This window comes from Leucoraja erinacea, chromosome 13, assembly GCF_028641065.1.
Source record: "Leucoraja erinacea ecotype New England chromosome 13, Leri_hhj_1, whole genome shotgun sequence".
NCBI classification, from domain to species: domain Eukaryota; kingdom Metazoa; phylum Chordata; class Chondrichthyes; order Rajiformes; family Rajidae; genus Leucoraja; species Leucoraja erinaceus.
This window is the reverse complement of record NC_073389.1, coordinates 29,992,918-30,010,565: the sequence shown is the minus strand read 5'-3', so window position 1 is coordinate 30,010,565 and position 17,648 is coordinate 29,992,918. Positions and strand designations below refer to the sequence as shown.

Genomic DNA, 17,648 nt, shown 5'->3' with positions numbered 1-17,648 from the left:
ATGTACATAACATCTCCTGGGATTATCCTTAATGAGCAGTAAGAGCAATAACCATATAACCATATAACCATATAACCATATAACCATATAACAATTACAGCACGGAAACAGGCCATCTCGGCCCTACAAGTCGGTGCCGAACAACTTTTTTTCCCTTAGTCCCACCTGCCTGCACTCATACCATAACCCTCCATTCCCTTCTCATCCATATGCCTATCCAATTTATTTTTAAATGATACCAATGAACCTGCCTCCACCACTTCCACTGGAAGCTCATTCCACACCGCTACCACTCTCTGAGTAAAGAAGTTCCCCCTCATATTACCCCTAAACTTCTGTCCCTTAATTCTGAAGTTATGTCCTCTTGTTTGAATCTTCCCTATTCTCAAAGGGAAAAGCTTGTCCACATCAACTCTGTCTATCCCTCTCATCATTTTAAAGACCTCTATCAAGTCCCCCCTTAACCTTCTGCGCTCCAGAGAATAAAGACCTAACTTATTCAACCTATCTCTGTAACTTAGTTGTTGAAACCCAGGCAACATTCTAGTAAATCTCCTCTGTACTCTCTCTATTTTGTTGACATCCTTCCTATAATTGGGCGACCAAAATTGTACACCATACTCCAGATTTGGTCTCACCAATGCCTTGTACAATTTTAACATTACATCCCAGCTTCTATACTCAATGCTCTGATTTATAAAGGCTAGCATACCAAAAGCTTTCTTTACCACCCTATCTATATGAGATTCCACCTTCAAGGAACTATGCACGGTTATACCCAGATCCCTCTGCTCAACTGTATTCTTCAATTCCCTACCATTTACCATGTACGTCCTATTTTGATTTGTCCTGCCAAGTTGTAGCACCTCACATTTATCAGCATTAAACTCCATCTGCAGCAATGCGTATAGTAGGATGTTTAGTGAACTACATTGAAGAAGGAATGTCATTGTACCTTGGTACATATGGTAATAAAGTTCCATTAAATCATCAATGTACACTTGGAAAAACAAAGATGAATTATTGATGGTCTGCATGGCTCTGTTAGTGCTGCTTCTGTCTGACTGAAGTAATTGATGTAATCTTTTATAGATTAAAAAAAAACACAGGTTTGACGTGGACATCAATAAGGCCATTGACAAGATCCCACGTGGACCACTGATTTAATAGGTTAGAATCCATGAGCTCTGCGGTAATTTGACATATTAGATCCAACTTTGTCCCAATTAATGGAAGCAGAGGGTGATAATGGAGAACGATGGGACAATTTTTGTCATTTGTATTTACAATTTGGGAGAGGAATATAGGAGGTATAATGAGAATGGTTGAAGAAAACACAATAACTGGCAATAATGTTGAAATGAAGATGATAATTCTAAGCTGCAGGATGACCAACAGGTCAAATCAATTATCGTTTCACAATACCAAGTTCATACCTCACTGAAGGTGGCAGCACGAGTAGATAGGATGCTAAAGAAGGCCTATAGAATGCTTTCTTTCATTACTAGGGGCATTGACCTATAAGAGTCTGGAAGTCATGATGCAGTTCTATAAGACCTATGGGCCTGTCCCACCTAGGCCACTTTTTAGGCGAGTGCAGGAGATTCTGCGCTCGCCACATGGTCGCCACATGTTTGCTGGTGGTCTCTGGTGAGGAGTCGCGAGGAGTTCCCGTATTCTGGGAACTAGTCACGGCCTCAGTATGGTCGCTGCAAATTCTTCAGCATGTTGAAAACATTTTTGCGACTAAAAATTGGTTGCCATGGAGATAATCGATAATCCTGTAGTCGTAGGTGCAGTGGTAGTGGGGTCGCCATGTAGTTATGGGTAGTCGAGGTAGTCGTAGGTAGTTTTAGTTAATCGCCTTTGCTGACCAGTCATTTTCATTGGCTCATTGGGGAAAAAAAACGTAAGCAGGAGTTTTCAGAACCAAGGATAACCGACTGGTAATGTTAAATGCCCGCCGAACTTCACAGCTGTGTATCTCTGGCTTACTAAATGTTGTCTGGCTTCTTAAAAGTGTCTCCACTCCTTCTCTCCCCCTTCTCCCCCCTCTTTTAAAGGACCTACCATACACTGTGCTTTAGCCATCTTAATTACAGCACCAACCTTCCTGTTCATTGCGGTGTGTATGTGTATCACCTTGGCTTTGCACCATGTGAATTTCAGACAGCGCTCCCCCGCTTGCCCTGGCCCCCGCCATGCGATGTGTATGTGCGTGTGTGTGTTCCACACTGACAGTCGCTGTTCAGTTCCCGGTCTTTCAGGCGACTGCCGGCAAGTTGAAAGTCGCCAACAGTCCGCTGAAAAATCGCCTGATGTGGTGGGCTTAAACAACCTTAACCTCAGATGGTTTCAGTTCTTTCACAAACACTTATTGCTAGTGCTTAGTAAGAAATCATTAGAGCACTCCTGGTCTGAAGTCAAATGAACACCATCCTGTCCACACTCATAGCCTACCATCATCAAGAAGAAGCCTGAATTTTACTTCAGAGTCACGTGAGTGATTCCGTGAAGAACCCGTTCAGCACGCATGCGCGGCATTACGTCCAGCAGAGCAACAGCGGCAGGCGGGAGTCGGGCTCTCCCACTATGGAGGTGAAAGAACGGACCGTCAGGTAAGCTGACGTCGGTTTTCCTTCACAGGGAGCCTTCTGCTGTCCGGCAGAGAAGAAAGGCTCTGCAACAAACCTGTCCCCCGCTCAACTCCACGGAGGAGCGTCCATCTTGGGGGGGCAGCAACAGAACAGACCTGTCCCCGCTCGACTCCACAGAGGAGCGTTTCCATCGCGGGGACAGCATCAAGGCGGTAGGACCGCTTACCCGGCGCTCCGCTATCCCGACACCGTGACCGAGCCCAGCCCCGCTAGCGCCTAAGCAGCGGGCTGGAAGTAACGCCACGGAGGCGTCCGGACAGTGGCTCCGACTTATCGGACGGGACGTCTTTCCACCCGCCCGGGAGGAAAGACAGCCGCCTGCACAGACCTGCCCCCGCTCGACTCCATGGAGGAGCGTTTCATCTCGCGGGGGCAGCAACAAGGCGGTAGGACCGCTTACCGGGCGGTCCACTACCCCGACACCGTGACCGAGCACAGCCCCGCTTGCGCCTGAGCAGCGGGCTGGATGTACAAGCCAAGGAAGAGGCTTTCCGGCCGGTGGCTCCGACTTATCGGACGGGGACGTCTCTCCACCCAGGCGGGGGAGAGACAGCCGCCTGAGCTGCATTGAGCGGCTCTTGGAGCAGGAGCTCCAGCGAGGTGCACCCCAGGAGGGGCGCTCTCACAGAGGGGGTCAGGCTCTCCCTCCACAGTGCCTTGTGCACTGTCCATTGCTTCCTCCTTTCCAGAGGATAGCTTTGGTGACCAGGACTGGGCTGGTCAAGAACAGGGGCAATGGCTGAAGATCTCGGGAGTTGCAAGGGGGTGCAGGAACAGGAACAGCTGCTAGGTGTGGTGTGTGGTGGACAGCTACGTGGAAACCACATGTGCAGGAGGCGTTAAAAGCCTGACGACAGCCATCACATCGTTTTTTCCTCGTTCCATGGACAAATACGGAGATGACCACAACCTTCGTAAACAAATCATAAGACCCCAGCCACTGAGCCAGACCCACTGCTCTGTGGCAAAAACATCACAAAGCATATGAAGGACATGCAAGAGATTTTACAAAACTTTCAGTTCATGAGGGCAGGGCCGGGACGAGTAACCAAAAACAGTAATTCCTACGCAGCAGCACCCCATCGTATCCATCAGTCAACGTCTATCATATCAGACTGATGAAAGCTCAGGGTCCGCATCTATCACCGAAAGTCTTATTTAGACCAGGACCCAGAGTGGACCCCATGGAAAATGTGCCACCCCCCAACGTCACCGCCACGTCAGACGACGTGCAACACTCGTTGGACCGGCAGGAAACAGAAGAATACCCATAACCATGGAGGTAGGTGGGTCTGGTTCCTACCAGTATACAGAGCATACCAACACATGGGAGTCTATCATGAGTGATCAGTATATACTCAATGACATTAGTGAATACAATTCATACTAGAAAAATTGCCACCAGGTCAACATTCACCCCAGAGGGTATTTTTTCCTCTCTCCGTTAAAGAAACAAGAGGGACAAGCTGAACTGGTGAGACTAATTACAAAGGGTGTCATGGGGAAACCTGAACCCTTGCAATTCGTATCAAATATATTTACTAAACCCTAAAAAGATGGCGGATGTCCCATCATCATTGGCTTAACTTCACTAAATATGTTTGTTAAGTATATACATTTCAAAATGGAACCGGTTGTTACTGCCAAACAACTAAATTCCAAAGGATACTTCATGGCAAGCATTCATCTTAAAGATGTTTACCATTTAGTACCATTCACAAGGATCATCGCAGATACCTGAAATTTAACTGGATGGGGCAGCTATGGCAGTTTAAAGCGTTACCCAATGGGCTCACATCAGCCCAAGAGTGTCACCCAGACACTAAAACCAGCTCTGGCAATATTCAGAAGACAAAAATATATTGTCATGGCATATCTTGATGATATCCTAAATAGTAGGCATGACCATGAATTTGACTATGTTAGCTGTTCAGCTACCAAACAGTTATTCGAAACCCTGGGGTTGTCTTACATCCAGATAAATCTAAGTTGAAGCCATCCTCTATCATGGACTACTTGGGCTTCACAATTAATTCAGTCTACGTGACTGTAACATTGCCAAGAGACACATAGTTGAATTGGCACAATCGTACAACAATTTAATGGTCAACAAACTACCAACTACTCGACAAGTAACAGAGTAATTGGGATAATGGTAGCAGCATTTCCAGCTACATAATTCGGACCTTTGTACCAAAAACGACATACAGGTCATTATGATCGTTTCATGAAGTTACCCACTGAAGTAATATCAGAACTACAGTGGTGGGCAAAAAACGTTTGACATAGGTTCAGCCTATTATCATCACTAACCCTACGTCAGTTATCCAAACAGATGCCAGTGCTCAAGACTGGGGAGCACCTAACTCTATATCCAGCACAAGTAGTAGATGGACTAACCCAGAGTCATCGTTACCACTTACACTGGGCATTAATTATCTAGAGATATTTGGGTGACTCCGAAGTAAAATAGTAAGATTAAACGAGAACTTACCAGTTTGAAGTTTGATATGTATTTTATGAGGAATTACGATGAGGGATTACGTGCCCTCCGCTCCCCCCCTCAATAATATGGGTCAAGTTCATAAACTGATGTCTCCTTATCTTTACTATGTTTACTTCAATAACTGTGTCTATCTGTGATTCCACACCGCTGCTTTGAAGTATGCCGCGCATGCGTGTTGAACGGGTTCTTCACGTAATCCCTCATCGTAGCTCCTCATAAAATACAGCTCAAACTTCAAACTGGTAAGTTCTCGTTTGATCTTACTATTTTACTTCGGAGTCACGTGAGTGACTACATGAAGAACCCCGCCACGGCGCATGTGTGACATATCGCTACATGCATTGCAACAAGTCACAGCAAGGGGGAACGTCGTTCCCCTGGCGGCAAAATTTGAAAACCAGGAACAGCAGGTAAGGAGACTCTGCGTTCCAGAATTTGAAAGTCGGGAACAGCAGGTAAGAAGACTCTGCGTTCCTTCCACTTACCTTTTAGGTGGAGACATGGACCGGATCCATGAAGGCTGCGGGAAAGCTGGCGTGGGATAACCGCGGAGTAGCGGGCAGCCGGCAGCAGCAGCCAAAGGCACGCTAATCTCCCATAATGGGAACAGCTGTGCCCGACTTTCGCTCCCGACTCGCTCCCGCACCAGGCCCGGCCGGGCAGGAGAGGGAAGCAAAAATTAATGTTCCCCGCGCTGGGTTTTTCACAGGGGGGAAAGCTGGACAAAATAGTGTCCACAAGTGCTGCTAGGAAGAAGGCTGGGGAGGACCGCAAAGTTGCGGGAGCCAGCAGTAGCTGAAGGCTGTGCCGACTTTTGGTCCCGCACCGGCCAGAACACCACGGCCGGGCGGGAGACTATTTAAAGAGGGCCGTTGACTTTTGGACAAGTCAATAACGGCAGCAGACGGGGTGGAACGACGTTCACCCGTAGCGACAATTTCAACCTGGACCTGCAGGTAAGAGCTGCGGTCTTTTTGTGTTTTACCACACTGATTTCAGGTGGGGAAACCAACGGGCTGCGACAAAGCTGGTGGGCTAGCTGGGTCTGATGTCGCCTCTACACCGGCCATATCCACTCCACGGAAGGGCAGTAAGAACAAAGCTGGAGAGGGAGGACCGCGGAGCAGCGGGCAGCCAGCAGCAGCCAGCGGCACTCGGATCACCGATAGTGGGATCAGCTGTGCCCGATGTCATCTCCGCACCGGCCAGATCCACGCGATTTCAATGTCGAATTCATGTCCAAATTATGTTAACACAATTCCTCCTACAGTCAAGGCAGACGTGATGCATGGACTCGTTTCCACGGCATGAAATCACAGAGCTTTAAAATCTTCACGTAGTCACTCACGTGACTCCGAAGTAAAATAGTAAGATTAAACGAGAACTTACCAGTTTGAAGTTTGATCTGTATTTTATGAGGAGTTACGATGAGGGATTACGTGCCCTCCGCTCCCACCCTTGATCATATACTTAACAGGTATCTCTTCTCTAATCTTACTATGTTTAGTCATTACAGTTATCTGTGATTTCACACCGCTGCTTTGAAGAATGACACGCATGCGCCGTGGCGGGGTTCTTCACGTAATCCCTCATCGTAACTCCTCATAAAATACAGATCAAACTTCAAACTGGTAAGTTCTCGTTTAATCTTACTAGTTTGTTGCCAAGTTGATAAATATCTTCCCAGCACCATCAGGCTCTTGAATAGAGCACAACACTAACCACTAGCTCAACAACAATGTTTTGCATGAACTGTACTTTTGGTTGCACTACAGACTTTGATTATGCACTATTATGGTCTGGCTACCTAGTATTACTGTTGTTAATTTACTGTATTATTAATTATTTTACATTTATTTGTGTGTTATTGTGTTAATGGGCCCATTAAGCTGCAGCAAGTGAGAATTTAATACTTCTCTTGCCGGTACATATGACAATTAAACATACTTGACTATTTAATAATGTTGGAGGCTCCAACACTGTCTGACAAACACTGCGGAGCTCCAGGCTTTTCCAGACTTCGGAGAAGCAGTTCCACATCTTGGCTTCAGAATTAGCTCCACTGGGGAAAGGAGCTGCTTTGCCCAGAACAGTTTTAATGTGGAGATTTAGGCAAGACTTGGATAACAAAGGGAAACAAAGTGAAAGGACTTATATTTGACAGCCTACCATTGTCAGGAGAATCTGAAAACCATTTGCAATTCAACATTTCAATTGTTTGTTCTGAAGCAAAACGTCCTCTCCGCTATAAAATGTGAGCTGCTGTTTTGCAGTGGAATCCAAATAGCGTCAGTCATTTATCAGCAGGATATCTTTGTTGTGTGCTCTCCTCAGGCTCCAGGTTATGATTGCGGAAACTCAGATCTTTTATAGAATTATGATTGATACATAAAGCAGCACATTAAAATAAATATTATGAGGAGCAAAGATCTTCTCTTAAAGTTCCAACAAAGCTGCAGAAAATCAACTGCCTGGATAGCATGCAAAATAAAATTTTATATTGTATCTCGATGTTCATGATAATTATAAACTATTAACGATGCCATGATTGAATGGCGGAGTAGACTACATGGGCCAAATGGCCTAATTCTGCTCCTATCACATGACCTTATGACCAATACCAAGCCTGTTCCGGCTTTCAGATCATAGAAACATAGAAAATAGGTGCAGGAATAGGCCATTCGGCCCTTCGAGCCTGCACCGCCATTCAATATGATCATGGCTGATCATCCAACTCAGTATCCTGTACCTGCCTTCTCTCCATACCCCCTGATCCCTTTAGCCACAAGGGCCACGTCTAATTCCCTCTTAAATATAGCCAATGAACTGGCCTCAACTACCTTCTGTGACAGAGAGTTTCAGAGATTCACCACTCTCTGTGTGAAAAATGTTTTTCTCATCTCGGTCCTAAAGGATTTCCTTTTATCCTTAAACTGTGACCCCTTGTCCTGGACTTCCCCAACATCCGGAATAATCTTCCTGCATCTAACCTGTCCAACCCCTTAAGAATTTTGTAAGTTTCTATAAGATCCCCCCTCAATCTTTGTCTGCACTAACCCCATATCCTTTATTGCCTTCATATATAGACAACCAGATACTTCTGGATTAAATGTACTCAGTGACCAAGACTCCAGACAACTGGGGAGAAAATTCCAAACATCTACCACTCTCCGGGTGAAAAGATTCCTCCCCATCTCTGAGGTGCTAGGTCCTTACTGCAGGGTAGGGACCACAGAGGGAAGGGGAAAGTATAGAGTGGAGCCAGCATTGTTCTGCGTTGTAATCATTGTTCTGTGGACTAGCGAGTGTAAGATCAGTCAGCATTCTTCGGGATGAATATGTCAGCACCAGGAACCTTCAGGAAGAGGTTGGCAAAAGTAGACCGAACAAAATGGTCTCCATCAGGGCAGGTCAAATACCAGGGGGCAAGGAACCAATGGGATTGACCAAAGAATCAGAAGTGATATGATGAACACTCACTCAGCAGTGAGCGGCTGGAGTCAGGAAGAGGTTGGGAGGATGGTGGAGGCAACACCATCCAGGCAGTCAAGAGACAGATAGTTCAGAGCTTGAACACAAGAAGCACAGAATTAGTGGCATATAAAACTATAGATCATTACACTGAACCGGCATGGGCTGGATGGGTCAAATGGCCTACTTCTACCCGGCAACTAAAATCTTGATGTGAACAGACTCTGACCATTGTCCCCTCTAATGTGCAGAGATGTCCCAGACTACTGTATGGCAAAACCATTCCGAGACAGGGTCCCACACAACCAATACAAATGGTTTCATTCAGCTATCCCATTACATGGTTAAATAGTTTAGTCATCTTCCACCCCAACAGACCCGTAACTGCAAACCACTACCACAAGAACTAACCTCTTCATCACTTGTCCACAGTCCCAGGCGAGGAGCACTACTGGAGATAGCTGCATCCCGTAGATGCACATAGACACGTAGCGAGGGGGTGTGCAAGCATTGCAGCATCAATGCTCACCTTATTCTCTAATGGTTCTCTAATGGGGTGGTTTGTAATGCAGCACAATATGCAATGGACTCTCTTCCCAATGCTTCGCTGCTGCATCCTCCAGCAGGGGGATTCAACACTGCAGTCTCTTGTGTCTCTGCAAAGGTGTGAGAGTGTGCAGCCCAAAACTTCATCTACATAACTGCATAGTGAGCTTGTGGAGGACATCAAGGGGATTGACGAAGCTGACAGCTTCAGGTAAAATGGCCTAAAGCTATAGGATGGAGAGAGTAGCGGAGAGATTAAATCATGAGTATTTGAATTAGATATAAGAAACTCAAATGTCCAAGAGCGGTGAAGGTCCTGAACAAGATAGAGATACGGGAGGGCAAGGGTATGAAGGGATTTGAAAACAAGGATGGAAATGTTTACGTGGAGGTGGTGTTAGGTGCCAGTGTGTGGGCACACAGCAGCCATGGGGATTGAGCTGTACAGCAATGAATGACCTTCATTTGATGGTGGATAGAATCCTGAAGCATTGGCCATGTCCTACCACCAGGGACAGGGAAGCACATTGTACGTAGTATTTTAGTTAGGCATTGATCATCTGGTTGACGTAATTACGCCTACCTGAAAAGCTCAGAGCTGAAGAATCATCTATATTACGACCTAATGTTGTGATGTGAATGTAGGGAATGGTTAAAGAATTCCGTTTGAATCCATTGATTAAAGCTGGAGAAGTGATTCAATTCAGACTTCTGCTGGCACCATCAAGAATCTGCATGTAGAATGTGGCCCCCACATGTGGGGGGCGCTGTCCTGTACACGGCTGCCCAGCCAGCAGCTGTCTGTCTTTTCATCTTTTTATTTTTTATTTTAGTTAGTTAAGTGTTTTGTTTGGAGGTTTAGACTTTTTTATGTGGGGGGTGGGGGGGGAGGGGGAAACTACCTTTCAGTGTCCCTACCTGGTCAGAGAGGCAGCTTTTCTCTGGGCTGCAGCTTCGACCCGTCCTCGCGGCGTTTCCTGTCGGGGACCGCCCAGAACCTCGGCTTCGGCGGCGGCACAGCGCTGGAGCGTTATCGTGGAGCGGGCGATGCCTTGCCCGGGTCCGGTGAGCTGAAGATCGCTGAGGAAAACATCGCGGAGCTGCGGGACTGTGGAGCGACCAGCTGCTGGCGGCAGCTCTGAACTTTACATCGGGAGCCTGGGATCTCTAGATGAGATCACCAGTTGTGGAGCTCCAACCGGCGCGGCCTTGTTGGCTTTGGAAGCCGCGGCCTCCAGTACGAAAGCGGCCATTCCAGGGTTCCCAAGCCGCTGAGAGGACTCTCCCGACGCCGGAGCAACATCACCCGGCGAGAACGGCCTGGAACATCGGGCCTCCGTAGAGGCAACTGTGGAGGCCTCAATGGGCCGACTATGGGTGAACTGGGGCTGGGGACTGGACTTTGTGCCTTCCCTCATAATGGGGACCATTGTGGGGGGATGTTCTTTATGTTTAAAGCTCTTATTAATGTTATGTCTGTATTCCTTCTTTATGAGCTGCAAAATGGCAAGAAGCATTTCACTTCACTACACCTAGGTGTATGTGAATGTGACCAATAAAATATCTTTGATACCTTTGGTAGAATGGATATGGGTGTACCCATGAGAATAAACAGGATTGCTCCTTAATCCCCAATGATGCAGAATGCAAACTTTATATAAAGGTAAATATTCTTCCTAGATCAGAAAGCATTGCTAACTCTTTATTGGCTGTGGTGTAGAGATAGTATTCACACCCATGAATTGGGTGTTTGTGGATTTAACATTCATTTCTAAAACCCAAACTTATAATCACAGAACGTATGTTCTCTAAGTTCCAACAACAAATACACTTCCCCAGGGCTGAACAGTAGCGCAGCCGGAAGAGCTGCTGCTTCATGCAGAAGATTGAGGGGGGATCTTATAGAAACTTACAAAATTCTTAAGGGGTTGGACAGGCTAGATGCAGGAAGATTGTTCCCAATGTTGGGGAAGTCCAGAACAAGGGGTCACAGTTTAAGGATAAGGGGGAAATCATTTAGGACCGAGATGAGAAAAACATTTTTCACACAGAGAGTGGTGAATCTCTGGAACTCTCTGCCACACAAGGTAGTTGAGGCCATTGGCTATATTTAAGAGGGAATTAGACGTGGCCCTTGTAGCTAAAGGGATCAGGGGGTATGGAGAGAAGGCAGGTACAGGATACTGAGTTGGATAATCAGCCATGATCATATTGAATGGCGGTGCAGGCTCGAAGGGCCGAATGGCCTACTCCTGCACCTATTTTCTATGTTTCTATGTTTCATAGCATCAGAGACCTGGGTTTGATCCTTTCCTTAGCTGTGTGGAGTTTGCATATTCTCCCTTTGACTGTATGGACTTCTTCTGGGTTTCCTCTCAAATCCATACATAAAGATGTATGGGTTTTTAGGTTATTGCCCCTAGTGTGTAAGGAGTGGATAAGAAAGTGGGATAACAGAGAGCTAGTGTGAACAGGTGAACAATGGTCAGCATGGACTTGGTGGGCCTTACGGCCTGTGCCCATGCTGTATCTCTAAACTAAACTAAATTGCATCGGGACCCTCTGAGGCCGTAACATTCTGGATCAGCTGTAGCTGAAGTACTGGACCCAGTTCTGGGCACCACATTTCAGGAAAGATGTGAGGGATTTTGAGAGGGTAGTAGGTAAAATGGTTGAATGAACCCAGGGGTAAGGAGAATGGAGGTGCTGGGGATGTTACCCTTACAACAGAGGAGCTTGTGAGCGATGCGATGGGGGCATTTAAATCTTGAAGAGTGTGCACAGAGTGAAACCGTTCCACTTGTTGAAGGTGATTGACTAAAGACCCAAATGTGACATGCAGAGATACCATTTGTTTTACACAGTGAAAGGCTAGAGTCTGGGAGGTGTGATGAGGAGAGTAAAGGAGGCAGATTCAGGTGTAGCGCAATGAGGGAGCTAGACCAGGATGTGAGCAAAAAGATTTGTAGGACTGCGAGAGGAGTGTGGGCAAGTAGGATTGGCTCTATTGATCTTCCATAGAGCTGACGTGGACTTGATGGGCTGAATGACCTCCACCTGTGCTGTCATGTTCTGTGATTCTGTCATGGATCAAATGCATCTTTCCAGTTTGTGAAGGTATATTACATGAGGTACGAAAAACTGTTGATCTTATCACTGTTTTGTTGCCCCTTTACATGTTTTCTCTTCAAATTGCCTCTCAGGTGTTTCAATGCCCATTCCTGTTTTTGGACTTCAAGATGCTTCCAAGGTGTTTAAGGATGGCAGTTGTTTCCTCACAGACGAGCACTTTGTCCTGGTGGGCTCCTTTGTTGCATTCTTCATCCCACTCACCATCATGGTAGCGACCTACTTCCTGACCATCCGAGTGCTGCAGCAGGAAGCCACTTTATACTCAGACGAGTTGAACCCCAAACCCAAGTGGACGAACTTTCGAATGTTTCTTCAGAAAAGCCCGCTGTCAGCCAACTCGACCGTCAAAGCAGCCATGTTAAAGAAATACGACAGTAAGGGGACATCTCCTCAGATAATGTCTTGGTGTTCCTCAGATAATAAATTGGGACCTTCAGGGAGGAGGTCCATGCAATCAATTACTAATGAGCAGAAGGCTTCCAAAGTACTTGGCATTGTGTTCTTCCTATTCGTTGTGATGTGGTGTCCTTTTTTTGTGACCAACGTAATGTCCGTCATCTGTATAGACGTTTGTGATAAAGAACTGATTGAAGAGCTCCTCAGCATCTTCGTCTGGGTGGGCTACATCTCTTCTGGTATTAATCCCCTTGTCTACACGCTTTTCAACAAGACTTACCGCTCAGCTTTCTCTCGGTTCATTCACTGCCAATACAAGGAAGAGAAGAAGCCCACGCAACAAATCCAGGTCAGCATGGTACCGACCCTCGCAAGCAGCAAAGATAAACTGCAGCTCTCCAGCACGGAGAGTCTGAAACATGGTGCAAAACTGAGGAGTCGTGTACCTTCTGCTGAAACCCTGGGAGACAACAATCAGGAGACACCGCAGATGGGAACTGTTTACATTGCAGAAAAAGTCAGCTATGTTTGAGTGCAGCCGTCATGAAATAGCAAATGTCTTCAGAATGGTTAATGAAACAGAGAGTAATGTGACACATCTTCCAAAGCTGTTATGTTGCAATGTAAACTGTGCAAACTGTAACCCAATACATAATGTCTTCAGTGCCTTTAATCCACAGTACAGGGAGCTTGGCACAGTTGCATTTTCCAGTGTGGAAACTATTAAGAGTAAGTACTTCTTTAGTTTGGCTATTACACCGCAAGTCATTATAAAGAATTCCACATATTTAATCGTGAAATGCTGTGGACAATTTAGTATTTATGATCACTGATTCTAACTAAGAGATTCAGATTTATGTCCCTTGCGTTCTCAAAATATGCCGTAGCTCATGGTATAATTATTATCATCTCTGTCCTAAGCTGGTTAGGGGGAGGATTGGGCAACTATACAGACGAGCACCCGTGTTTGACTGAGGCAATTGATCCTGCATGTGTTCCTGCTGATGGGAGCCCGTATATAACAGCACAGTGACCCAAAGGGGAGACATAAAGTCAGTGTGCACATCTGTGGGATTTCATGTTGAGTTATCCGTGCAATCTTAGTTTATCTGATCTGCCCAGCATGCACATGTTTAAAAACGATGTTAATATGGAGATATGCATTCTGATCAGCTGCAAGATCCATGTTCAAACTCATTTTGGGGACTTTTTTCTTTGGAGTGTAGGAGGCTGAGGGATGATCTTATTGAGGTGTACAATTGGCTTACAGTGAGAGGGGAGAGATTTAAAGTGGACCTCAGGGGGCAACTTTTTCATGCAGGCGATAGTCCACATCTGGAACGAGAAAAAGGTACCGAAGTGGATACAATCAGAAATTTTGAAAGAGATTTGGACAGATGTATGGATAGGAAGAGTTTAGAGGGCCATGGGCCAAATGAAGGCAAATAGGACTCACCCAGTCTGCTAGGTAGGTTGGCATGGACAAAGAAGGCAGAAGGGCCTGCTGTAAAGCTCCATGACAGCAAGAATTAGAAGAGTTACAGCAGGGTTTTGAATACCCTATAACTGCAGCAAGGGCAGCTGCTTTTTTGAGTTGTTTGAGCAATAATCCATCTCTTTAGAAGCTCTATTGACTTGTTGAAAACAAATGCATTGATTTTTAAAGTGTTATAAAAAAAGAGAATCAGTGTTAAGCATTAACGCTCAGAAAATCTTTAAACAAGAAGAGAATGTTGGAAGTTGACAAATCACCCCAGATTGTGCTTTGATGATTAAATGGTTCAGGGTTCTATGTACACAAACTTTTTTACATGCTTCATTGTTTTTGCATATACAGGTGCACAACCTTTTATCCGAAAGCCTTGGGACCGGACACTTTTCGTAATTCAGAATTTTTCGGCTTTCGGAATGGAAGATTTTTAGCGTAGATTTTAACGCTGGCGCAGTGGTAGAGTGCTCGGCTCATATCCGCAAGGTCGCGAGATTGCGCCTCGATCCCGGCAGTTACTCGATCGCGAGTTTGAGTCTTCAATGTAGATTTTTCTTGCAGAATAGGAGAGAATAGGGAGGGTTAGGCTGGGATCATTCTCTGCGAGATGATCTTAGTGCGGGTGACAAGTGTAGGAGAGGTGTACTGACTGTGTGGGCAGAACTTTGGAAGTGATTGCCCACCATTCTCAAAAGCCGCTGTGTCTCCCTGTCCCTCCAACTCCAGAGGAATCCGCTCCCCGATGGGCCGCTACGGCGACAAGTGGCAGTTCGCCCACAGCCCGAGCTGCGCCCCCTCATCCGCAACCCGGGTTCCTCTGGAGTTGGAGCGGGGCTGGGCTAGAGTTGCTGCTGGCTGTGAGTCTCTGGGATCTCCGTGCTTGCAGTCGGTGTCCCGTTGGTCCTGACGTCTCCAGCCACCCCCCTGGACTGGAGCTGAGACTGGGAACTGTACCGCCCTTGCTCCCTCCCTCTGCAACTGCAAATAACCCCACAGTTCCCAGTCTCAGCTCCTGTACAGGGGGGTGGCCGGAGATGTTGCAGCCCGAGCTGCGCCCCCTCATCCGCAACCCCAAGACCAAGACGCACCTTGCACACCATCAGCTTCTGTCCCTACGGGGAGCGTGTTCCTCTGGAGTTGGAACGGGGCTGGGCTGCTGCTGGCTGTGGGTCTCTGGGATCTCCGTGCTTGCAGTGGGCCTGGGGGCCGGTGTCCCGTTGGTCCTGACATCTCCGGTGACTGGCACTGGCTCCGACGTGAAGACAGTGCAAAGCCCCCGCGCAGGTGCAATGGGCGGGGAGCTGGAGAGGGGAGGGAAGGGGTCACACACATGGCCGGGAAGCAGAGGGGTGTAGGTGGGGTGAAACTGAAGGGAGCGACAATTTGCTGTTGCCTGCCCGCTGAGTTAAAAGGTTCCCACGCAAGACTCACGATACACTGTGTATCGTGAGTCTACCGTGGGAACTTTTTAACTCAGCGGGCAGGCAGCAGCAGATTGTCAATTATTAACCCTCCCGCGCAATATACCCTCACCTTCTCTTTTATGAATGGGGATTTAGTTCCCCTTTCTTCGAGGACCGACCGGAGGTTCCGCTGTCACCTCTGCGGGCCGCCCTCGGTGAACGTCTTCAAGGACCTTTCTTCAAGGACCGAAAAAATGTCGCTATTCGGAGCTTTTCGTTATTTGGAACTTCGGATAAAAGGTTGTGCACCTGTACTGGTAAACTAAGGAACAGCAGTCTCTGGACACCTTCTACAGAGTCTCCTCACTTATCCCAGCAGTTTAAATTCCAAAAATGCAATCCACATGAATAACATCCCAATAACACACAGCAGAATGAATTTATGTATTTGGGTTTATATTTGCATCTTGTTGCATTAACACATCAGTACATCAGACTGGTGAAGGTTACTGGGATACACTGTTACTGCCACCCTGAATGAATGCCTCAAAGGCCTGATGTGCAATTGGCCTGAACCGAACTCCCTGAGCAAGATTGTGATTGTTCCAAGGTTTATTTTAACCTTGTGGGGTTATCACTACCACCCTTTGCCCATTTATGATAGCTATATTCTCCAGACAAAGTCCTGAGACTCTACACAGCATGACAGTCATGCATGCAGTGGTGGCCTGAAAGCCTTACTCACTGAGTGCTCCCTGTTGAGGAGAAATATGCCTCTTCCAGATGACCAGACCAATTCAGACATTGCTATTGGGATACTTGCACATGGCACAGACTCTTTAAAGATGGCAGCATTTTTAACCAATATCAAATGTTTTTAAAATAACTGTAAAATAAAATGCATTGGGATTAACAAACGTAATATGCTGTGTCCCCCGTTGTCTCCTGTTGCCTGCTTTGAAGCGCTGGAACAGTTCCTAGCCGCCCCGATTCCTGTGCAACCAACGTGTGATGTGCTGAGATTACACATCTCCTCGCTGCACTGTTTTTGAATTGTGTACAAAATCGAGAATTGAATTCTGTGGCTTTAGATGTGTATTTCAACTCCGAATGTTGCAATAAAAACATTTTAAGAACCCAGTGCCTGTCATGAGAGTGGTTGGAACCCATTTTTTAAATTTTGGAAACATGAAACACATACCTCTTCTCACCGGAGTCAGCGATTGGGTTGCTAAATGAAAGTAATAGCACTGGCCACGACATGGGGGTGAGTTGCGTTCCTAGTAAGTGGCCCAGATCACGATTATCCATATCACAAGGCCACCTCACCTGTATGTGCATCGAGAAACATGTATGGACAAATAAATTATCTTTACATATTATTTTTTTTTCACAAAAATTACATGAGCAGATTTTCATTCCATATTTTCAGACATAATTTGTGAGTTTTGTGGCAGATTTTCATTACCTGCACCTTCATAATGTGGGGGTCACCTTTAATCAGCAATTTACACGCAATGTGAAAACTTTAAAACTTAGAATGTAAGTGTCAACTTTCACAGGTACCAGGCAATGACAATCTGTGTAACATCAGATGCAAGGAACAGATAATTAAGTTGGCAGCACGCTTGTTGCTCCAAATTGTTGAATGCTGCCCATTTATCAGCAGCTTATTGCACTATCCCTGGACATTGGCAAGTTTGAGACTGTTCGTGCTGCATGCCCCTCATTAACAAGTGGAAGTTAGGGAAAGCAAGGACCACAAAAGGTAAACTTCAATGCCAACATAAATGTACCCATCTGCTATCTTATGTATCTCCATAAATGTATCCTAACACCTTCTGAGCCCTGTGGTCCAGGATGGGACTCACCCACATTCTGGAGTACCCATTAAAGTACTTTCTCAGGCATGGTTATTGCCCCTATATTGGATATGTGTCACCATCGTCACAATCAGATCACACAAAAACTGGACTAAAGACTAATGTGGAATAATGGATGAATATCTACCTGAACAATAGACAACAGGTGCAGCAGACCATTCGGCC

At 46.3% G+C, this 17,648-nt stretch overlaps 1 protein-coding gene across 1 annotated transcript in view; it reads left to right on the top strand.

Moving 5' to 3' along the window:
* Window positions 1-16,758, top strand: part of LOC129702791 (5-hydroxytryptamine receptor 2A-like) — a 49,742-nt gene extending 32,984 nt beyond the window's left edge. The window contains exon 3 of the mRNA XM_055644772.1: window positions 12,384-16,758. Coding sequence (XP_055500747.1) covers window positions 12,384-13,240 — 857 coding nt within the window. The 3' untranslated portion in view covers window positions 13,241-16,758. The remainder of the gene's footprint in view (window positions 1-12,383) is intronic.
* Window positions 16,759-17,648: the final 890 nt, after the last annotated feature.